General features: G+C 35.7%; 3 protein-coding genes across 5 annotated transcripts; 1 reads left to right on the top strand and 2 right to left on the bottom strand.

The window, feature by feature from the left end:
* Window positions 1-3,085: 3,085 nt before the first annotated feature.
* LOC125189456 (uncharacterized) lies at window positions 3,086-6,779 on the bottom strand. Its single transcript, XM_089059228.1, has 5 exons — window positions 6,506-6,779; window positions 4,827-5,309; window positions 4,583-4,732; window positions 3,790-4,223; window positions 3,086-3,640 (listed from the first exon to the last, which is right to left on the bottom strand). The coding sequence occupies exons 1-5, from the start codon at window positions 6,777-6,779 to the stop codon at window positions 3,086-3,088; spliced, it is 1,896 nt and encodes a 631-aa protein (XP_088915354.1).
* Window positions 6,780-10,824: 4,045 nt separating this feature from the next.
* Window positions 10,825-14,773, top strand: LOC125186283 (uncharacterized). 3 transcript variants are annotated; one of them, XM_089059788.1, is made up of 3 exons: window positions 10,825-11,573; window positions 12,185-12,341; window positions 13,509-14,773. In XM_089059788.1, the coding sequence occupies exons 1-3, from the start codon at window positions 10,968-10,970 to the stop codon at window positions 13,751-13,753; spliced, it is 1,008 nt and encodes a 335-aa protein (XP_088915914.1). In that variant the 5' UTR covers window positions 10,825-10,967; the 3' UTR covers window positions 13,754-14,773. The 3 variants fall into 3 exon arrangements, 2 of the variants coding, with proteins under 2 accessions (XP_088915914.1, XP_088915915.1); XM_089059789.1 differs by having other exon boundaries at window positions 12,185-12,321; XR_016130969.1 differs by having other exon boundaries at window positions 10,825-11,932; window positions 12,185-14,773.
* A 4,755-nt stretch (window positions 14,774-19,528) lies between these two features.
* Window positions 19,529-23,761, bottom strand: LOC125189455 (uncharacterized). The gene is made up of 7 exons (XM_089057905.1): window positions 23,383-23,761; window positions 22,270-22,755; window positions 22,023-22,175; window positions 21,083-21,209; window positions 20,900-20,949; window positions 20,381-20,817; window positions 19,529-20,251 (listed from the first exon to the last, which is right to left on the bottom strand). The coding sequence occupies exons 1-7, from the start codon at window positions 23,756-23,758 to the stop codon at window positions 19,640-19,642; spliced, it is 2,241 nt and encodes a 746-aa protein (XP_088914031.1). The 5' UTR covers window positions 23,759-23,761; the 3' UTR covers window positions 19,529-19,639.
* Window positions 23,762-24,799: the final 1,038 nt, after the last annotated feature.

Here is a 24,799-nt window from a genome sequence, read left to right on the forward strand (position 1 = left end):
TAATTTTAAAAATAAATAAAGCAAAATTAAAATATATGGTTCATTATTTAAATTTTTGAAATCATAAAGTATCAAATATTATTTAAATGAAAGTATAATTGAGTTTATAAAAGAAAATGGTGATGGATGAAAAATGAAAAAAATTAAAAGGAGAGTAGAAAGGTCCAAAATGCCCTAAATCTTTAAATATTCATACAAGTAGGGATGTCAGTGTAGCCCGCAACCCGTGGGCCAGCCTGAATAGCCCGCCAAATTTACAGGGTTATGTTGGGGTTTGTATACTAAAGATGCTTCGAGCGTACATGCCTTTGTACAGTCAGCTTGTGCATGTATACGAGAAACGCCACGTCCACTTGTTTACCTATTTATGAGAATAAATAATATAATATAATGGTTTATTATTGAAATATAATAAACAAGTCTGAGGCTTTTTACTAAGAAGGTCAAGTAGGGAAATTCGATGAATCTCCTCATGAGTTTTCCAGTAGGGGACTTGGCCAGATCTAGTAAGAAGAAAAACGTATTCACAACCTAGATAGGCTTTGGCTACCTATTGGTACGGTTGCGGTGTTTGTGATAATTCTCTCTTACCTAAGAAGAGATTAATAACACCGGTGTGGTAAAGCACTGAAATGATCTAATCTGAAATGTATTCTTTATTGCTATCTACTGAAAGAATATATTTCAGAAAGTTTAGTATTTTCTAGTCTATGATATTAATATCAATATTGTTTATTCAATCAAACGCCACTTTGACTTATCAATATGTGAGAGTTTGTACGTAACTCAAGTTCATGATATCTTGGGTGGTAGTAATTGAATAACATGAAGGTATTGGAATATTATTTCATAGAATTCGCATGCCCAGTGTGGTATGATTAAATCCCTAAAAGGGTGATCCCCAATGAGGTGTTTGAAAGAGAAATTTATTATTCAGAAATCTGCGCAGTTGGAATTTATTCCACGAATAATAAATAAAGTTTCAAACTAGAAAAACTCTTTGGAGAATTAATTTAATTCTAGTCACATAGAAGACAAAATAATTAAATTGACGGATCAAGATAATCTTAAACGCGGGAAATATTATAAAATAAATTGGACCCAAGTTATTTGTAATTTGGTGATTTAAGTGGGAGTGCAATATTATTCTTTAGTGGAACAAAATAATATTCCATTGATAATATATTAAATCATGGGTCATTTGATTTAATTAGTAATTTATCTAATGGGTGAGCCCAACACTTAAATCATTCCACGGATCCCCTTACTAGCCATTAAGTCTATTATAAATAGTGAGGAGTATGGAAAACCCTAGCACACCATTCAACACAACACTCCTCCCCTAAACCCTAGTAGCCGTTGTCGGCTCTGTCTCTCTCTCCTTGCCTCGATTTTCGTGCCTTGGCACGTGGGATAATTAGGGTTTTTGTTTTGTTCTTGTTCTATCCTAATTCATAGGATTAGATCAAGACAATATCGAGTTTGTGATTGGTTTTCCCTAGATCTCTTCAAAGCTATTTGTTGATTATTCAAGATCCACCCACACGGATGGATGATCAAAGACAAGGGAATAGTACGGAAGATACATGGTCGGTAAACCAAGGATCGCCCGGAGGTGCAGCAAGCAACGTCAATCCGATGTCGGATTATGAGGTAACAATTGAATCTACATCAAATATTCATGATTATGTGTTTATTTGATGTTATATCTATAGATCTATGTTTATTGCATGAAATTGGAATCGATTGCATAATCACCTAAATAGATCCGTTAAGGACCTGTTTGTTTTCCGTGTCTTCCGCTACGGTAGTCCCAACAGGTTAGGGCTGAAAATTTATAGCCCGATTAAATTTCAGTCCGACTAGCCGGCACCCGATTAGCCCGCTACCCGTTAGGGCCAGACCCGAAAACCCGATGGACTGGCCCGGAAACCCGATAAAATTTCTATCGTTCTATTTGTTTGACTCTAATTCAACACTTTATTGGTTATTTTATGATATAAATTACTAAAAAAATAACTTTCAATTTTATATATTAAATATATAAATTATATATTAAATTTTTATTAACATAATAATAGATATATAAATTAGAAACTTCAAATTCACTAAAAAATATATTTAAATTTCTAAAACATGCTTTAAAATTTCTTGATGTTTATGTTTTATTTTGCATAACTCTCAAATATTAGTATATGATCGTGTTTACGTTTGAGTTTAAGCATATATCACAAATATATCATAATTAAATATTTTACTTATAAATATAACTAATTTTCACCATTAGTTATTGGATTGACCGCATGTTAATTTTATCGGTAGCAACCCGATTAGCCCGTTGGGCTAGCCCGCAACCCGAGCTTTTAGGGTTAGGGTTGAACTTTTATAACCCGAAAAAAAAATCACAACCTGATTGATCGACAACCCGAATAGGGTTGGCCCGAAACCCGGAGGGCTACCGATTGACATCCCTATACACAAGTGGTGCATAGGGTTACTTTAGCTTTATCGTACCAAAAATGATATAAATTTTTTTTAAGGGACCATTGGTGCATTTTTCGACAAGATCAGGGACTAATAGTGTAGTTCACACTTACTTTTAAAATCTGAGAATTCTACCAAATTAGGAAAATGAGCTGTTTCCAAATTTATGTGTTAATTTGGGGTTTATGATCATTGAATGGATTGAAGAATCATGGATTTAAATAAATTGAATAATAAAAAAAATAATGTTAAACATACATTAAATGAGACAAGTACTATGTAACAGTTATTTTCATTTTCCTACATTAGGCTATTTAAAAGTCAAATAATTTGTGGTTACAAATTGATATATCTACTGAAACCAGAATATATAGTACTAGCATTAAACAAGCCCATAAATTACAAATACAAGTACAAACCACTTAATCTTCTTAAGAACAACATGCATGGGAAATTGGTAATATAATGCAAAGAAAAAAATCTAATGCTAGCAACTATGACTACATATAAGCTTATTAGAGAAAACAACACGTATGAGCTTAGAGAATGCAATTGGTCTTCTTATTAAAAATACTAGGGTCATAGGTGAAATAGATGACATCTATAAGGAGTGAGAATTGTAGCAACACGAATGATGCATTGAGCTGGTAAGCGAAGGCCGTGAGAAGCGCCACAAATCATGCACATCTCGTTGTCTTGGAAGAACCAGATAGAGCGTAGCACTAAATGCAACCAACATAAATGTAATGGACACGAAGAGGCTAAGAAGGCCCAAGCTTAACCTCTTGGGTAAAACATACAAAAAATCCTCCTTATTATAACGTGAAGTCAGAATGGAGAGGAACAAGAGTAGAGAAGTTATGGAAGTGAACAATGATATGACATTCGACACTCCAAACAACATGAATGAAGGTTTGCTTGAGAGAAGTGACTTGCCAGATGCAGGTTCAATCTCACCAGGAATAGTTAAAGCTGCAGCGAACATGATTGTTGCAATTAGTGTTGCCACGATGGTGCATGCATTAGCCGTGTCTTTCATCCACTTCTCTCCGGCTTCTTTTAGCTTTTCGTGCTCCTTTGTGAATAACATATGTGGAGTTTGCTTTTCGTGGTTGGGCCATGTTCTACGTGAAGCAAGGACAAAATATTCCGTCTCCTGCATATCAAAATGACTAATTTGATATATATAGAGAGAGAGAGGCTGTTTATATTAACTCGTTACTTTTTCTAGTCGGCTGCTACTAATGTGTCGGTTTCATGTTTTAAAATGTTGAAAGGTAATTGAGTTTTGATTTGAAATGGTACCTTCAGCCCCTGCGATCTGCACTGCAACTGTGGAGCGAGACCAGCTACAAGATTGAGCCGATAAGGGGCTAGTTTTACACATATGTGTAGTAAATTGTTGTCATGATGGTATGTGGAGCTGCAAAACATATATCTGCATTCATTCATATTATATACAACGTATATATCATTCTCAAAGCGATAGGCCATTGCTAGTGAAAACACATCCTTGTCCGTGTCAGAATCTCTATAATAAATTGCCAAATGATATTTGTCTATCATCTCCACAAGCTCACTAATCCCATAGATTGCCGCAAGATGTATAGATTTCTCAAATATCTTTAAAGCCTCATTTTCATGCAAAGACGTCGCTATTTGGTAGCACAAGTGCTTTGCAAGTTGTAGTACTTGTGCACGCATTGATTTCTTCTCCCTCATCTCCTTCGCGTTAGGCACTGATACATTAACCAATCAACTATAATAGGAGTAATTAATTGTTATATTACTACATAAACAAGATGGGTTTGAAATGCTAACCGACCAAATCAGCCTAACAGTGATCTTAGATTTATGTCACAAGCAACAAGAGATGCTACTAATCAATACAAATTTGGAAACTTTCCCCGAGAGAAAATGTGAAACGAGTACTTCCAGTTACATTGCACCATGGCTATTTAAATACATTGTCATGGGTTGCATTTGCCAGTTTCCTCTTTAGAAATAATTTTTACAAGAATACAAACATTATATTTGAAAAAATTTGTATGCATTAAAGAAATACTGCTTGTAATGTGGTATATATATATGTACTTACGGTGGTAAAAAAACTTCTGCCACCAGGTGAAAGCGTCTGTCCTTGGGAATAAGGTGCTAGTTTGAGCAATGATTGATAATGCAGAATCACCATCGTCATCTACTCTTTGAGTCAAATTTGGGAACTTGTGAGCCAAATACGCAGCAATATCTAATCATAAACAAGGATATACACGTAATTCAGCTATGGTTTGAAATGAGAATAATATATATTAGAGCATTGAACGAATTAATTTGGAACTGACCAACATATGTAGAAGCTATTATTTCATTCAAGAAAATGACGCCTTGTTGGCTCTCATATTTAAAAGGGTCATGCCGGAAGTTGGTCTCAGGCTCAGCTATAAAACAATGTAGAGTTTTCTTATGGCAATTCATGGTTGTTGTGTGCACCGACAACCGGTTGTCATCAGACAAAATATCTAGCAAATTTGGATTTCTGTTAACCAAAGCAGGTGTTGTTGTATTTCCAACAAAGGCATTATAGTGTAAGGCAATTTTCCCCTTGGAATCCTTGGGGTGTAGCACCTCTCGTCGCATTATATCCACCGACTTGTTCACCAAATTGTTCGATTTTCCTTTCAAAACGGTTACGTGGAGAACTGTTTCCAAATGTGAAGAGATAATCGTGGTTCTGAAGTTGTTTATGTCTGGGAAGAAATTCCTTGCAGCTTGCTGATCTCTTATTATAGCTTGGTATAGTGGCAAATATCTCCTATAAACTTCACCTGCACAATTAATATTCTCTATTACTTTGGCCCATTCGGGTTTTAAGAAATTATTTAACTTTATGAAAAAAAATGTAGATAATGAAAGTTAGTGGATTTTGGATTGTACTTTTATGGAGTATATTAGTTTTATAGTAATAAAATATGAGAGAAGTGAATTAGTGGAATATAGGTCCATATACCAAAAATAGTACTAAATGTGAAATGACACATTTATTGGCGAACCGACGGAAATAATATTTAATCATGTAGATGTTTCTATTTAATTATTTGAGATGACGCTGAATAATTTAAGGGTTGGAAAAAATGTTTGGATCAATATGGAAAACCAAAAAAAATACGTACTTGTTGTGTCCCTTAAAAGTATGAACTACTCATTTCTTTTTCAGTTCGTCCCTTGAAATTACGAACTTTCTAATTTAAGAAACTTTTTAATGTCTAATGACTTTACCAATTATGCATTAAAACTCACGTTCTTTCAAAAGTTTATATTTTTTTAGTATAAAATACTACCTTAGTTTCTTAAAAATAAAAATTATTTCCATATTGGCCCGTCTCTTAAAATAGAATTTTAGGCAGAGGACCGACCCAATAATCCACTAATTCTATTTCCACTACTTTTTTGTTCTTCCTCTCTCTTACTTTACTCATTTTTCTCTCCCTCTCTCTTATTTTACTAATTGTGCATTAAAACCCATATAGTTTCAAATGTTTCTATTTTTCAAAGACGGAGATAGTATATTTTTTTTTCTTGATCAACCGTCTTTTTTTAAGGAAACAGATTTATACTCCCAATAGCAAATAGGACAACTATTCAATTTTAATGACGGAAATTGGAGAAAATGAAATCTGATCAGTCTCCCTTTGTTGCGGTAAATCACCTACAACATATGATTAACCGGCTAATTAGAAAATGTAGTTGTTGATGAATACACTCCTCGCATCACTTCACACCACTTTTTTCCAACAATGAAAAACCCAAAAAATAAATAAAAGATGTTTCAAATTGGTAGTTTGGTTAAACGAAATTTTTAAAACCAAACCAATTTTTCCTCCCCTGTAACTATTTTATACTTCTATCATTTTATTCCAAACGAGTGCAAAAAAGAAACGCATCGCTTATGGTGGGACGGAGTCACGGGGGAGTACTATTCAATTCAAATGAGAGGGAAATTGGAGAGAAAATGAAAACTGACCAGTCTCGTCGTCTTTTTCCTCTTCTTCAAAATTGTCCAGTAATCGTAGCCATACGTCCCTTCTAGTATCCTTGCGCCACAGTTGGTGAAGCACGTCTGTACCGACTGATCCAAAACTCCATCCTTTGGCAAGTTTGTCCGTTCTTCTCCACAGCTTGCACCGCTTGATCTGCGCTTTCCGGTTTTTGAATTTGTTTGTTTTATCATCTCCCTCACTGCTCAGCCTCACTGTCACAAAGTGTGCTACAATCACACTACACCGCCAAAAAGCCATTAATTCTTCAAAGTTAAACCCTTAAACGAGCATCACACGCACACACACATGCATATATATTCGACTCCTCTTGGCCTCATTCAGGATCCACCATATGTGGAACCACTATATCAGGACATCGTGGTGCAGCTGTACACAAAACAATCTTATAAAATATTCATACTCCCATAATTCAAATGAAAAAGTATCTGTTACTACTATAAATTTTCTTGTAAAGCATTTTAATTTTCTTCAATGCATTTAATTTGCTTTGAATTTGTATAATTTTCAATTTATATTCCAGATACTAGAACCTTTGTATTTATGATTTTGATGCATATATGAGCCAACAAACTCTAGCCATGAATATTAATATTGTATGATCTGTTTAAGCACGAAATGTGGGTTGTACAAAAAAATAACAAAAAATTGCCCAATTATGTATTAGATCTAACATGTTGCAACCCAAAAAGTTTGGCGTATTTTTTTCTTTTCAACATTCAAAGTTTGTTTATTTTCCCACAAACCGCAATCAGATTACAATGACACCGGTGCGCTACGTAGGATTAAATATGAGTAAAAGTGAATTTTGTGGGAAATTGTCTACAAACTCAAAGTTCCTATATTTTTTTAATCACTTTCAAAGTTTACTGGAAAAGCCTAAACTGACTAAAAGGTTGTGTATTTTTTAGCTAGTTTTTAATAGTTTAGTAGGTACTTCATGTTCTTCTCCAACTTGGTTGTTACATTTGAGTTTACATTCATTTATTTAATTAGTTTCAATAATTAGGTAAACTCTTGTTCTAATCCAACTTTGGTTATTACGTTTGAGTTGACATTCTACTTAATTAGTTTTAGTAATTGGGTAGGTAACTCTTGTTCTATTCCAACTTGACTGTAAGATGAGTTTACTTTCATTTATTTAATTATTAGTTTAATAATGGGGTACGTTTATCTTATTCAGTTATTCTGGTCCAACTTTGTTGATACACGCAAGTATTGGAAGCAGTACGTATATGATTTTTTTTTTTATTAATAATCAAGGGGTTTGATTACTTAAGGAAGAATTACCATTTGCGTTATAATTTTTGGTTGACTTCTACCAATCCAATAACCTTTAAATTTAGAGATTTAAATTATAATTTCTTTTACCTTTTGTAATTGTTCCATACGATTAAAATTCAATGAAATTTGTTATTTAAATCATAATTTTTGGTTAACTTCTAAACAAATTTGGCATTGTTCTAAATCATAGAGATCGATTTTAGATTATTATTATTATTATTATTATTATTATTATTATTATTATTATTATTATGTATGCAAAGAAGATATAATGATAAACGATATCAAAGTCAAAACAAATATCATTAACTTTTAAACGTTTATGGGACGATTCTAAAAGTTAAGGAATTTGATATTTTCACAAGTTATGAGATTGGCATAAAGACAGAAGTCACCAAAAATTAATGTGATTTAAATGACCTTTTTTCCATAAATTAATCTAAAGTTAAAGAAGAAACATTTGAAGCCAACCCACTAGGCCACTACAATAGAAACGTAAAAGAAACAGTATATTAGGCCTGGAAAACAGAATAAGGCTTTAACTAGAAATGTCATAAATGGGCTATCGGGCCGAACACATTTTTTCAGGTGAACCCACACCATTAAGAATCTTTATAGTCAAATACAACCAAATAATTATAAATTACAATTATATACTTACCGTTACGAACTATAAGGAGATTACCTACGACATTCCTTAAAATATACTCCCTCCGTCCCATTAAATATGCAATGTTTGCTTTTCGGCAAAGGATTTTATATAGTGTTATTTTGTGAGTTAATGAAGAGAGAATAAAGTAAGAGAGAAGAAAAAGTAGAGAGGATATTGTTTCCATTTTTAGAAACGTTTCATTTTTAATAGGACAAACTAAAAAGGAAAACGTTTTATTTCTAATAGGACAGAGGGAGTATATGCTAGTTAATGTCCGGTCTACATGATAAGACCAACCCCAAATATTACAAACAAAGAAACCTTAGATACGAACACAACCCACATAAACTGTAACACACAAATGGAGGCTAACAGTATAAACTAGAACGAGAGAACAGTTTTGAATCCAAAACTCTCGAGTGATATAAGGCTAGGAGTGAAAATAACGGCAAATGTAAGCTTTATAAATCCATTCTTAATCATATCAACTTTTTTAGTCTTGTTGGAGTAGTAGATGAGATCATTAGTGTTCCACAACATCAAAATGTCACCATCTTTGAAAATTTTGATAGGAGAAACATAAAGATTTTTAGTCCTATCAAAATCAAAATGAATATTACTCAACTCGTACTCTATGGTCCAAGATTCCTCGACTTAGTATTTCTTCATCATCCAGATGACAATTTCATTGTTCCATGTGTATGAATAACTGAGGCAGTCCCCCAAAACAGACAACATCCCGATTGGACGGCTACGCCCATCTACAAAAGGAGGAGGAGGAGGAGGAGGAGAGAACATGCTAAAACATTCTGTTTCAACATCAAAACCACAAATCCAAATTCTTCCATTCGAATCAAATGAGATCCAACGGGGTTGCCATATTGCAGATTTTGCAGTAAAATGTTGGAATTCTAAATCAAAAAGAGCGCCATCTTCAAGGTGCCTCCACTTTCATGTTCTGTATACAAGATATGATCCTTTGTGTGGATTGATACATACCACTTTATATTTCCCGCTTATTTTGCTCAAACCAATTCCATAGCTCGAACAGCAGACGTCAACCTTAGGTAATTGAAGGTCAACATATTTACGAGTGACCGGATTACATATGTGAATGCATTTTTTTGCAATAAACCCCTGCTTAATCAAAACAAATAGAAGAAGCGACCCAATAGCAGCGACACCTTTAATTGATGATATGTATAATGTTTTGAAATCTTTGAGAATATCATGGCTCTCCAGATCAGCTTCATCTTCGTATTCAATTTTGTATCTCGTGCGACCTGGTGACCCATAATGCTGCAGGATGAGAGCTAGGGCCGGTTGAGTTTTGATTTCGAAATCGTCGAACTCCGAGCAGATTGAGCCATGGTTTGCAAACGCACTTGCTAATTGCAACACATGGAATAGGAAGGAGTGAGATGATGTCGGTGGTGATTTCTAATGGTAGATTTGTTAAGAAATCTTGCTCCATTAAAATGGAGACAGAGTTTCTAATGTTCTAAGTTCTAACACGTTGAAGACGAAGTTGGCGAATAGAGTCTATTGTTGAATAAGAATTAAAATTTCTCAATCGCTTTATAGTTTCTTCTCTCTATTAATTTTTAGTTCTTTTTTATATTTTACTTTTGTTTATAAATATGGAGTAAATATTTATATCAATTACTCCCTCTGTCCCAGTTTAGGAGTACATTATGGTACGGATTTTAAGAAATTGGTGGAGTGTGTAATAAATGAAGTGAGTTGGTGGAGTATGTAATAAATGAAGTGAGTTGGTGGAAAGTGAGATGCTTTGACTTTTTGGTTTTTTTTTTTTTGAATTTATTTTTATGTAGATAATGACATTTGAGTGTAATTTTAATGAATAATGAGGTAAAATTTTATGTCCAAATATGGAAGATTCAAAATGTGACTCCTAAACTGGGATAAACTTTTATAGTAAAATATGACTCTTAAACGGGACGGAGGGAATATCTAGTTAAAATTGAGCATGATGATTATTTAAAAATAATATTGTAGCATTAAATGAAAATATTGTGATGAATCCATAATAATATGCATTTTAGTTTAATATAATTTTTCGTATTTTAATCCCATAAGTAATTTTACTCCGATCATTTACATCAAATTCAAATCCAAATATTTCATGCCTACCTACATTTTATACCTTTTCAATTACCCACATACTTATTTGAATTACACATTTATCTACAACATTATCTTAAAAATTAATATACACTTCACGTGCTATGATAAAATTAAAACATAAATCAAAACATATTTAAAAACATTGTTGAAAAAAGGAGCCATAAATAACCACCCATCATTCATTACAATGGAGTTCCTAGATTGTGTATAGTTCCTAAACGTGTAAAGTTCCAATCCTCATTGATTGGTGTACTAAACGAGACTCAAATATTGCTATAAATACTAGGGTGATGTGCATATAAAAAATATAAGAAAATACACCAATATTTCTCTCTACTTCCAATATGCCTTCTCAAAATCTTGCTATACCTCCAATATGCCTTCTCAAAATCTTGCAATACCTCTCGCGATTTTTACCATCTTTAAGATGGTATCAGACTGCAGAATCAGCCACGAGCCCTTGCCTTCCTAAGAAATCCCCAAATCTCAATCAAGTCCCTTCTCCTTTCAGTAAACCTGCCACTGCTCCGAAGAAGACCAGCGGCGAATCTGTCACTGCTCCGAAGAATTCCAACGGTGAATCTGCCACCGACTCCAGCGGCGAATCTGCCACCGAGTCCGCCACACACAGCCATGATCGGAGTGAAGAAATTCATGGACTTTTGGCCGCTGCACAATCTATATCCGCTGCTTCCCGTGGCCCAACCGTCGACGGACGGAGTACGATTGCTAAAGCACCAGAGATTGTTGAAATCATGGAATTTGCGGTGTCGGAAAGCAACCAACAGATGCAGGCATGTTCAGCGTCTCCGGTGGAGAGTGAAGGAACGTCGGCGTCGGAGGTTGTGTGGTTGGGAAGTAGGAAGAAGCAGAGGAGGCGCCAGGCCAGCGCACCGACGGAGCGTCGGCGGAGCACCGATGCACCAACGCCTTCCGAAAGAAAGAGGAAGGTTGGGGAGGCGGCTACTGTGAAGGAATTGCAAAATTGGGGTTTTTCTAAAAACACCCCCTCCATTTTGCAAATAAGCCCCTCAAGCTTGAGAAAATCTGCAAATAAACTCCATTCCAAAACCCCCAGTCAATTTTGATATTACCAAATCCGCCCCAGTTGACCAAAAAATTGCAGAAAAAACCCCCTTTTGTCCAAATTTCCGAGAATACGCCCCCAACTCTCAAAAATTCCAAGAACACACCCCAACCTTTTGAATTTCAGCCCTCCATCACCTGTACAAACACATTCCATGCTTTAGCGTACTCATCTTCATCAAACATAGGACCTAAAGACCACCATTGGATTTTTGACTATGGGGTAACCGATACCATGTCCTTTGATGCATCGGACTTCCTCAATATTTCCCAATCCACAAAAAGTTTTGTCCAAACTGCCAGTGGGGAGTTAGCACAAGTAGAGGGGGCGGGCACAGTCACTATCTCACCCACCCTTTGCCTCTCGAATTGTCTTTATGTTCCTTCTTTGTCCCACAAACTTTTGTCTGTTAGTCATGTAACAAGAGATCTGAACTGCAAGTTGCTAATGCAACCTCATTTTTGTTTGTTACAGGATAACAAGACTGGGACGATAGTTGGACGTGGCACTGGGGGATATGGACTGTACTACGTGGATGAGATAGCCCAACAGAGTACTGCGATGCTAACTCACGGACTAACTGACAGACAGATTTGGCTCTTGCATCGTCGGTTAGGGCACCCATCTATAAGTTATCTTCGCTTACTATTTCCCGAGTTAGTTTCTTCTACACATGTTTTAAATTGTGAAACTTGTGTTTTGACAAAAAGTCACAGACATTCTTTCAAATTAAACAAAACTAGAGAAAAAACACATTTTGCTTTGGTTCGCTCTGATGTGTGTGGTCCTGCTCCGGTTACTAGAGGACAAGGTTTTCGATATTTTTGGTTGTTTATTGATGATTTTTCGCGTATGACTTGGATTTATTTTTTTTAAACAAAATCAGAAGTTTTTAAAGAAATTTACTGAGTTCTATCGTCTTGTCCAAACCCAGTATAACTTTAAAATCCAAATCCTTAGATCTGATAACGGGAGGGAATACGTGAACTCTAGGATGATATCTTTCTTCACTGAAAATGGCCTTGTCCACCAAACTTCGTGTGCATATATACCAGAACAAAATGGGGTTGCCGAGCGAAAAAACAGATACATCCTAGAAATCACCCGTGCCCTCCTCATTGAATCAAACATCCCAAAGTCCTTCTGGCCAGAAGCCATCGCCACCCCCGTCTATCTTCTAAATCGTCTCCCCACAGGGATCCTTAACTTCAAAACTCATCTAGATGTCTTCTATTTCCAAAACTCGGTACCATCCTCCCTCTATCTCGACACCAAAATTTTTGGCTGTATTGTGTTTGTCCACATCCCCAAACATGACCGTAACAAATTCTCACCTTGTGCTGTCAAATGTGTTTTCTTAGGTTATGGGAAAAATAAAAAAGGTTATCAGTGCTATGACCCTTCGACAGATCGTATGTACCACTATGAACTGCGATTTTGTTGAAAGCGAATACTTCTATAGCCAATCTAGCGGTCAAGGGGAGATTGAGTCAGAAAAATCGAGTAGTGACGCTCTAAATTGGCTACCTCTTTGGGGAGAAACCATTCAGGGGGAGAGAGAGAATAACAAGGGAGAAACCATTCAGGGAGAGGGAGAGAATAACCAAACCAGTCAACCAGACCAAAACCCTGTCATAGGAGTCAGTCCAACAGAGGAAGTTAGCAGTACCACCGGGCAGTCAAACCCCAAGAGCAGAACATGTCGCCTTAGGACACTGCTGAACTATCTGACCAGTCTTTAATTCTTAAGGTAAATACTTCTGATCCAGATTGATAATATACCTGAAACCATTGACAGTGACAGGGAAAACAGAAGTGATACAGATAAGCCACCGACGGAGCAACAGACAGGGCAGGGCAGATTTCCCCAAAGAAGTACAAGGGGCATTCCTCCTCGAAGATATTCGTCAGACTGGAAAGGGCGGAAATCTAGATACTCTATTGCAAATCTTACCCAAGGACACCTTACCGAAATGGCTAGGGCATTCGAAGCTGCACTTTATGAAGAAGAAGAGATTCCGCAGTCGTTCGAAGAGGCAATGAAACACAAGCACTGAAGGGAGGCCATGAAGAAGGACATTGATGCCCTGATAAAAAATGAAACGTGGGAGAAGTGTACTCTACCCTCGGGAAAGAAAACAGTAGGATGTCGTTGGATCTTCACCATAAAAAGACGTGCAGATGGTTCAATCGAGAGATACAAAGAAAGATTGGTTGCTAAGGGATATACTCAGGTGTATGGAGTAGACTATGAAGAAACTTTCTCCCCTGTGGCCAAACTAAATACAATAAGAACTCTTTTATCTGTAGCTGCATATAAAGAATGACCATTATACCAGTTTGATGTTACAAATGCCTTTCTTCATGGAGAACTTGAGAAAAACAAGAAAGTCTATATGGAGGTCCCCCCCGGTTTTTGTGGAAAATTTGGAGAAGGACAGGTGTGCAGACTGAGAAAGATCCTTTATGGGTTAAAGCAATCCCCCAGAGTGTGGTTTGGAAGATTTTGCCAGACAATGTTCAAACATGGCTTCAAACAGAGCCATTCAGATCACACACTATTCCTAAAGAAAAGGAACGGATTAATAACATGTCTAATAATATATGTTGATGACATGATCATAACAGGGGATGATGCCGAAGAAATCCAAAATCTAAAGGAGAATCTTTTCAGGGAGTTCGAAATGAAGGATTTGGGAGCTTTGAAGTACTTCCTAGGAATTGAAGTGTTGAGATCCAAGCACGGAATATTCCTAAGGCAGAAGAAGTATGTACTCGACATGTTAGCCGAAACTGGCCTACTGGACTGTAAGTCCGCTGAAACTCCAATGGTACCCAACCATGGGTTGAAGATTGTGGATGGAGCTAAACCCACAAACCGTGAAAGATATCAACGGCTAGTAGATAAACTTATTTATCTTTCTCATACTAGGCCTGACATCACATATGCAATTGACATACTTGGATTTTACATGGTTTTAGAGGGTGGTTTTGTACGAATTTGATCATATTTGTCTATTATTGGACGTGTTTATATATACTTCTCTATTATGTTGGTATGCTGATCATTATGTTAAGAATGTGTAGAAAAAGGTACAAACTATGTGGATGTGCAACAGCCTTGGTTTGAGACAATTTTTACTGGAGATTTTGAAGTCCAATCAGCCTTAAATGCATATCAGTCTCTTCGTCTTTGAAAGAGCTTCGCGTGGGTATCATACACGCTTCAATCGGAGTCCCGTAGAAGAAGTTATGACCGTTTTACGAACACTGCGCTGTCCAAAAAATTACACGCGGCCGGGTGAATTAACCAGCCGGCCGGGTACTGTGTTTATGCGCTGAAAAGGTCAGAAAATGGTCGAAAATCATCACCCGGCCGGGTGAATTTTACTCTTTATAATTCTACCCGGCCAGGTACGTTATTTTGGCGTATTTTCTTGCCAAAAACGCGATTTTTGATGGGGGATTAAAGGGAAAAACGCCTAGGGTTCATGAGATTCTACGCTTACCGCCTCCAACACTCACACACACTCCCAAGAACATTTTGAGAGAGAGAATTGAAGATTGAAGTTGTCATTCCATAGATTCATTCTCACAGGAGTATCTTAATCTTTTCTTCATGTATTTCATAGATCTTTTGTTTTGAACATGGTTTTTATGAAGAACATGAGTAGCTAAACCCTTTGTGTAGAATTCTTGGTGATGATGCATTAATTTCATAGTTTTTATCCAATTGATTTTGTTCTTACCTTGCTCTTGTAGTTAATTGATTATTCTTGGGTTTATTCCTTTCAATTGCTTGATCCCCACTTGATTGTGTAGGATTAATTAGATTAATCGGGAGATGAAATAATTAATCTGGAAATAGGAATAATTCACACCTTAATGCAATAAAACTCGAGAGAGTTGAGGTTTTGAGTGAGGTCTTTGACCTAATCGAGCTTTTGGGAGTTACGGGTTTTAGGATTAGAAGGGGACTTCAATCCTAGCACCTAATCCGCAGGTTTCTCACCTCGGGAGGGGGTTTAATCTATAATTGTGGTCGACTTAGTAATTCTAGAGACACCAAAAGGTAAGACAATTTGATTGGATAAGAGCTTGGAATTGTGCATCGGATCCTTGAGTTCTACAATTTTCTCCATATTATCTTTTCACTCCGTGTTTATTTGGTTTTACTTGTTTATTTGCTTATTATATGCTTTTCGTAGTGTTAGAAAAAAACCAAACTTTTTCCGATTGTCTAGATAGTAGTCAACGTTTGTTCGTGGTAGTTAAGTTGATACGAATTTGTCTCTGTGGGATACGATACTCTTGCTTGCTAATTGCTACACTAGCCCCGTACACTTGCGGGTATCACTTGTGTTAAAATAAGTTGAGTCAGCAGTCGGAGTTGTCAGTCAATTTATGCATCAGCCTCAGGAAGACCATATGGATGCTGTCATGAGAATTGTGAGATATTTAAAGGGAACAACCAGCTATGGGGTATTCTTAGAAAAGAATGAAGATTTGGAAATTGATGGATACACCAATGCCGATTGGGCAAGCAATCCAGTCGATAGAAAATCCACTGGAGGATATTTTACCTTTGTTGGGGGTAACTTATTCACTTGGAGAAGCAAGAAGCAAAAAGTTGTAGCATTATCAAGTGCAGAAGCAGAATTTCGAGGGATCAGAAGTGGCCTGATGGAAATACTTTGGCTTAGAATGTTGTTAACAGAAACCGGCTTTCCTCCTTCGCGGAAAAGTCAACTTTTTTGTGACAATAAAGCAGCAATCAACATTTCATAGAATCTAGTACAACATGACAGAACGAAACATGTCGAAGTTGATCGTCACTTCATCAAGGAAAACTCGAAAGCGGCATCATCGAATTTCCATTCGTTCGATCAGAGGAACAACTTGCAGACATGTTAACCAAGGCTTTGAGTCCTAAAATCTTCAAAGAAATTTTGGGCAAGTTGAGTATCGGAGATACCGTTGCTCAACTTGATGGGGAGTGTTGAAAAAAGGAGCCATAAATAGCCACCCATCATTTATTACAGTGGAGTTCCTAGATTGTGTATAGTTCCTAAACGTGTAGAGTTCCAATCCTCATTGATTGGTGTACTAAAGGAGACTCAAATATCCCTATAAATACTAGGGTGATGAGCATATAAAAAATATAAGAAAATACACAACACTATTTCTCTCTACTTCCAATATGCCTTCTCAATCTTGCTATACCTCTCTTGATTACCATCTTTAAGAAACATCATAGTTAAAAAAAAAAAAAAAAAACTAATATATGTATATAAAATTGAAAAATACAAACTCGAAATTTGTGTTTGTTCTCACAACTGATCAACTAGTGCAAGTTCAGATAAGCATTGATAAACAACGATTTTGCATGTTTTTAAGGCCTAGGTTTGGCTCGTTTTAAATGTCAATCATGAAAAATTATGTTCTTAAATTGCATATCTTATACATTTTGGTATTTTGACATGTTTGTTGATAAATGATAGAAAAAGACAGAAAAAAGGTGCAAAAGTTTCAAGGTGCAACAGCCTCTGTTCGAGCCAATCTGCCATCAAGTTTGAAGTCTAATCAGTGTCTACTACATGACATTCTCTTCGTCTATGAAAGAGCTTCGCGTGGGTACCTTGAACATCTAAACCGAATTTCGGTGAAAAAAATTATGGCCATTTTACGAACGTTGCGCAGTGCAGTAAAAAGTTAGCAGAAATTAAGGGAGGAAAGAAATTGTTGCCAAATCTTTCCTATTAATTGAAGGGCTAGAATTTACCATCTTTCACATTACTTGGAGAACACTATTTACCATGTATAAACCTTTTTCAAGCCTAAATATACCATATAACCTAATTCATAATATTCATCTCAGAGCCTCCAATCCTCTCCCTCTATGTACTTCTTCCATCCTATATTCCACATATAATTCTTTCATCCTCCATTAGAGCGGAGCTCTGCAGATCTAGACAAGAGAAGACCGAAGACTGCATAATTCAACCTTGGGTTTTGTTTTGTTTTGTTTTTCTTCATGTCTAGTACTTTAATTGTTGTCTTTACTTGTCTATGAGTAGTAAACATCTTTTGTGGAATTTTTGGTAAACATGCTATGATTTTGAGTTATTTATTAATTGTTTTTCCTTATTAGCTCTTGTAGTTATTTCAATTTCTCTTGTGCTTATATATTTTTTTGATTGACAATCTTATAAATGCATGTGGATTAGAGTACAATAATCGAGAGATGAGCAGTTTAATTAGAAAGAGGAGAAATTGAGGTCTTTGCCAATATAATTAGGAGATTTGAGCTTTTGAATGAAGCAAATTTATCTTAGGAGTTTTTAGGAGTTGTTGCTTTAGTTCTAGCAAGGAGACTTCGGTTCTAGGTAGTAATCTACAAATTGTATGCTTCGAGAGAAGATAAAGGTTTTACATCTGTGATAGCTTAATAACTTTAGAGATCGTAATTCAAAGAAGTCGATTGGATATTAGCTTTTGATTATGGTTCCTAAAACTATGCATTCATTAACCTGCTTTGAATTACAAGTCGAACTGATCTACTTGGGCGTACTGCCTATTTTCTGAGTTATATAAAGAAAATTGTTTTAGCTTATATACTGAGCCACAACTCCTATGGAGCACAGGTTTCTATGTTGAGCATAATTAATTTATGAAGATCGTTACATGCAACCAGTGGAGAGAGAGATTCTTAGTGCAGAAAAATGCCCTTTATACATTTGGGGACATTTTCATCCCAAAAAATGATAAAAACGTGCAAGAGCACCTGAAACGAGCAAAGTGTATAGTTGGAGACCGCAATAGATACTTTTCAAGTATACGTATCGCAAATGTCCATCGGTGAAAGTATAGATCCTTGAAATGTAGTTCACTCTAAAAAAAAACATGAAAATTAGACTCTGAGCATATCTAACTATTTACACTATAAACTCCATTTTTTAGTGCAAATGTCACATTAAATAGTGATTTTTTACTTTAACCATCTACACCAAGCTCAAACTTAAATGAATATTCTCTATTCACTTACTTTTTACACTCACAAAAGCTGAAAAAAGTGAGTAGAGTCTGTTTTAATGTTAACCCAAAATGGGTATATATATCTTGTTCGAAAATCCAAATGGAATAAGTTTTGCAGTACCATTGAAGCTATTTTCTTATTCTATTTTGGACTTTAGAGTACTATTAGAGATCATGATCTAAGCACAACAATCCTAGTGCCTAAGGAGAACAAAGAGGGATTATATGATGGAGATAATAAGAAAAAAATTCAAAATATTGATATATCTTCCCACTAGTAAAAAATGTCTTTGGTCAAAGGTCACACATAAAAATAAATTGAGCTTAGGCACGGAGGATAGAAGAAACAAGCCAAGGGCATACCGGCCAAAACAGAGTTCTTAAAGCGACCATAATCTTTAAAAAAATATATTTTCCTGAAAATAGTAAGTATGCATTAACAGTTTGTTCTCCCAGAATAAAATTGACACTATTGCTGATATTTCTGATATTCTTTTTTCCTTAGATCACTTCAGCTCTACTGTGGCATGCATACTTGCAATATGTACACCAATTCAAAAGAAAAGCAGCATTACCTCTAAAGCAGACATGGCAGCTAACAGATTGAAATTCTCACCAGTGATGAAATCTTGTTTTCGAAGATCTGCAAATAAAACTAACCACATACGTTAGGCTATATAAAAGCCATTTTCATGGGAACGAGACCAATTTGCGGTTACCAACTGATGTATCTACTGAAACGAGAGAATAGTGGTATACTATTAAACAAACCCATACATCAAAAATACAAGTACAAACTACTTAATATTCTTAACAACAACATGCAAGGGAAATTGGGAGTAAAGTGCAAGAAAATAAGTCCAATACTAACAACCGTAACTATATATGAGCTTATTAGAGACGACGTTTGGTTTTCTTATTAAAAACACCAGGGCCATAAGTTGAATAGATGACGTCTACAAGGAGTGGAAACTGTAGCAGCACGAATGATGCAATGGGTAAGCAAGCGAATGCCATGAGAAGCACCACAAACCACGTTGCATCTCTTTGAAGCACCATGTAGAGCGTAGCACTAAACGCAGCCAACATAAATATAATGGACACGAAGAGGGTAACAAGGCCCATGCTTAACCTCTTGGGTAAAACATACAAGAAATCCTCTTCTGCATAACGTGAAGTAAGGATGGAAAGGAACAGGAGCAGAGAAGTTATGGAAGTGAACAAGGATATGGCATCCGACACTGCAAACAACATGAATGGAGGCTTGTTTGACAGAAGTGGCTTGCCGGATGCTTCTTCAATCCCACCAGGAACAGTGAAAGCTGCAGCGAACATGACTGTTGCAATTAGTGCTGCCACGATGGTGCATGCATTAGCCGTGTCTTTCATCCACTTCTCTCCAGCTTCTTTTAGCTTTTCGTGCTCCCTTGTGAATAACATCTGTGGAGTTTGCATTTCTTTGTTGTTCCATGTTCTGCGTGAAGCAGGGACAAAATTTTCCATCTCCTGTATATCAAAGTGACTATTTTATTATACATATTAACTCTTTATTTTTTCTATTTAGCTTCTACTAATCTTGCAAGTTCATGTTTTAAAAATGTTGAAAGGCCATAGGGATTTGATTTGAAATGGTACCTTAAACCACTGCAATTCGCGCTGCATTTGTAGAGCAGGACCAGCTACAAGATTGAGCCTGTCAGATGGGGCTAATTTTCCACATATGTGCATGTAATTGTTTCTCTGACGGTCTGCACGCCCCCAAAACGTATATTTGCGGTCGTTCATATTATGGAAGAGGTTGATAACATTCTCAAAGCGATAGGCCGCTGCCAGCATAAATACATCCTTCTTCGTCTTAGGGTCTCTATAATAAATAGTCAAAGGATATGCGTCTATTATCATTTCCACAAGCTCACTAATCCCAAAGATGGCCGCATTATGAATAGATTTCTCAAATATCGGTAAAGCCTCATTTCCAGGTAAAGTTATTATTTGGTCGCACAAGTGCTTCGCAAGTTGTAGTGCTTGTGCTCTCGTTGATTTTTTCTCCCTCAGCTCCTTCACGTTAGGCACTGATATGTTAACCAATAAACTGTTAGAATTAATTATATTACATTACTACATAAACAAGATGAGTGTGGAGTGCTAACCAACCTAAATTTTCGATGACATACCAAATCATGTAATCCAACTTCTTCCACCCTGTAAATCAACCCAACAAGGATCTTAGATTTATGTCACCAGCAACAATAGATTCTAATAATCGTTACAAATTTGGAAAGGACTTTGTAAAGTATGAGCGATATATATAATGGAAATGATAAGTGTAGCTTTCCTCGAGAGATAATGTGAAACAAGTACTTCCAATGCGATGCACTATGGCAATTTAAATTTTCAATGTCATGGGATACATCATGTGTCGTGCGACCAGATTCCTCTTCAGAATTGGTTTTTATACGAATACCTACATATATTCAGAAAATAAATATTTATGAATACCTACATATATTCAGAAAATAAATATTTATGCATTAAACAAATGTTGTTTGTCGACAACAAACATATGTGAAATTATAATTTTTCGAGGATAAATTAATTTGAAAACTGAAATCATGGTAAAAGAGCATAGCTTAAAGCCTTAATTTATATTTTAGTGGCACCTCGTAATGGTAAGTATGTACTCACTCCGTTCACGAATAGGACCGTTTTTCTATTTTGGTCCGTCCACGAATACGAGTCTCTGTTCATAATTACCACTACAAAAAATGTCAATTTACCAACGGTATTACCGACGGAAAATTTTCGCTACAAATTACCGACGGATTTACCGACGGAAATTTCTGCAGGTGAAAATTTTCCTTTTTTAATTAATGTATTTTCGTCGGTAATTCCATCGAAATTTTTTTTTTTACCGACGAGCTCTTTACCGACGGAAAATTTACCCAAGACCCTAATCCGTCGGTAATTTTGTTTTTACCGACGTAATTACCGACGGAAATTACATCAATTAAAAAAGGAAATATTTTCACCCGCGGAATGTTCCGTCGGTAATTCCGTTGTAATTCGTAGCGAAAATTTTCCGTCGGTAATTCCGTCGGTACTATACATGGTAGAGACCACACATTCCACTAACTCATTCTATTCACATATCATTTAAAACTAATATACACAAGTAAGACTCTTATTCCACTAACTTTCACCCACTTTTCTAAACATTTCATAAAACCCGTGCTGGAAAGAAATGAGACTCCTATTCGCAGACGAGGGGAGTACTTACAACGGTAAGCAAACTTTTGCCACCAGGTGAAAGCGTCTGTCCTTGGGAATAAGGTGTCGGTCTGAGCAATGACTGATAGTGCGGAATTACCGGACTTGTCATGTACCCTTTGAGCCAAATTTGGGTATTTATGAGTCAAATCCAATGCAATATCTAATTATAAACAAGGATATACATATAATTCAGTTATGGTATGAAATATGTATAATATACATTAGAGCACTGAAGCAATTAATTTGGAACTCACCAACATATTCAGAAGATATTATTGCATTCAAGAGATCGACTCCAATTTGACCCTGAAATATAGAAGGGTGATCGCCAGAGTTGGTCTCGTGCTGCAATATCAAATATTCTAGCGTTTTCTTTTGGCAATTTACAGCTGCTACGACCACTGGCAAGTCGTTATCATTGTTCATAATATGAAGTAAATTTGGATTTTTGCCAACCAAAGCAATTGCTGCTACTGTATTTCCAACAATGGCAATATTGTGTAAGGCAGTATCTCCACGGGAATTCTTGAAGGCCAGCGCCTCTGGTGGCATTATTTCCACCATCTTGATCACTAAATCGTTTTTTCCAGCCAAAACGGCTATGTGGAGAATTGTTTCCAAACGTGAAGATATAATGTTGGTGCTTAAGTCGTTTAAGTCTGGGAAGTTATTCTTAGTGGACTGCCAGTTATCTCTCATTATTGCCTGGTATACTGGCAAATATCTGATATAATCATCACCTACACAATATTCTCTGTTATTTTTTAATCATATATGTTTATGTTTAATTATTTGAGATGATGCTGAATAATCTAAGGGTGGATAAAAAATGTTTGGATTGATATGAAAAAACCAAAAATATAAAAAATATTTTGTACTATTTGATAAACCAATTTTTGTCGCAACAATTGATTAACCAGGTAACTATAAAATGTTGTTTTTGATGATGAATAAACTCCTCATATCCCTTTCACCACGTTTTTTATAAACCCAAAATATAAATAAAATATTTTTTAAATTGATTATTTGGTTAACCGAATTTTTTGAAACGAAACCAAATCTTCCTACCCTCAGCCCACCTAATAGCAAATCACTATTCAATTCAAATGACGGAAATTGGAGAGAAAATGAAAACTGACCGGTCTTCCCTCCTCCTCCTCCTCCTCCTCCTCCTCCTCCTTCTTCTTCTTCTTCTTCTTCTTCTTCTTCTTCTTCTTCTTCTTCTTCTTCTTCTTCTTCTTCTTCTAAAATGTTGTCTAGTAATTGAAGCCATACGTCTTTTGCAGTTTCACTACCCCGCAGCCATCCTAATAGCAAACCACTATTCAATTCAAATGAGGGAAATTGGAGAGAAAATGAAAATTGACCGGTCTTGCCTTCTTCTTCGTCGTCGTCTTCTTGTTTGAAAATGTTTTCCAATTGAAGCCATACGTCTCTTGCAGTTTCACTACCCCGCAGTCGGTGAAGCACGTCTGTTCCGACTGATCCAAGAATCCATCCTTTGACAAGTCTGTCCGTTCTTCTCCACAACTTGTACTGCTCAATCTCCTCTTTCTCTGGTGCCACAATTTCACTGTTGACGAACCCCATCACATCCCGGCTCTCCAGAAGGCAAATCATCTGCTCTTTCCAGTCTTTGAATTCGTTTGTTTCATCATCTCCCCCACTGCTCGGCCGCACTGTCACAAAGTTTGCTACGTTCACACTACACTGCCATGCATATTTCTCTTCTGAAAAAGTCATTAATTCAAACGCGACTCTATCAACTAATCAACGCACACTATGGATTTATAATTTTACGTATATGTTGTACGAGATCATATTCTAATGCTTATAGCACCCTAATCCAAAATCAAGATCAAATCTCCACACTTAGATTTTAAAATGAGTGGATGAGATTAAATCTTACGAATCTCAATAAATAGTAGACAAAATATCAACAAAAGAGTAATATGACCATTATGTTATCATATGATAATTTTCATGAATGTTTTTTTATATCAACATAGTATATTACAAATATCAACGATATGACATAAGAATATCAACATTAGTACAAGGAAATATCAACACATATTTATTGAAATTTTTACATGGTTTTATTAAGATTTTTATATGTATCTGTTGATAAAAATCTGGTTATCAACATTTACGAAAACTAAAATTAAAAATATCAAATTTCATCATCCGAACGTCGTCGGAACATATGCAATTGAAATCTCGTTGGAATCCCTATAACATTATCTTTAATTTGATATATTTTTTGCGAAAAACTAATTTAAATCGAGAGAGTTACGTAAATTTAAAGTTTTTAGATGATTTTAATAAGAGAGAATTGACATTAACACCCTCTAATTTTATTTATTAATTTTCTTAGTTAAAAATATAATAGCCATTATTTCAACCATTAGATTTTCTAATCTAATGACTAAGATTTAATCTGAGTTTGAGATTGCTAATTAGTTAGTTAGGAATCCATCACTCTTAAATATGTATAAATCCAGGCATCTAACGGAACAATATACGCTCTTCGCAATAATAGTATATAGTTGTACACTTACTTGCTGTGGTAAATGGTCCTCCAACAACTTTATTACAAAGCACTCCATTTAAATACACACATTTTGAAGTTTTAATTTGATTATATTTTAGGGCAAATCGGTAAAATATTACTTTGATTAAATTTTGGTCAATCCCTAAACTTAAAAAGTCATTTATTTCATAACTTTGATACATTTTTAAATTGTCCCATTGATTTAGATTTAAAAGAAAAATATGTACTCC

Source organism: Salvia hispanica, chromosome 5 (genome assembly GCF_029641045.1).
Source record: "Salvia hispanica isolate PSC_SH4W2 chromosome 5, Shi_PSC_v1, whole genome shotgun sequence".
In the NCBI taxonomy this organism is placed as follows: domain Eukaryota; kingdom Viridiplantae; phylum Streptophyta; class Magnoliopsida; order Lamiales; family Lamiaceae; genus Salvia; species Salvia hispanica.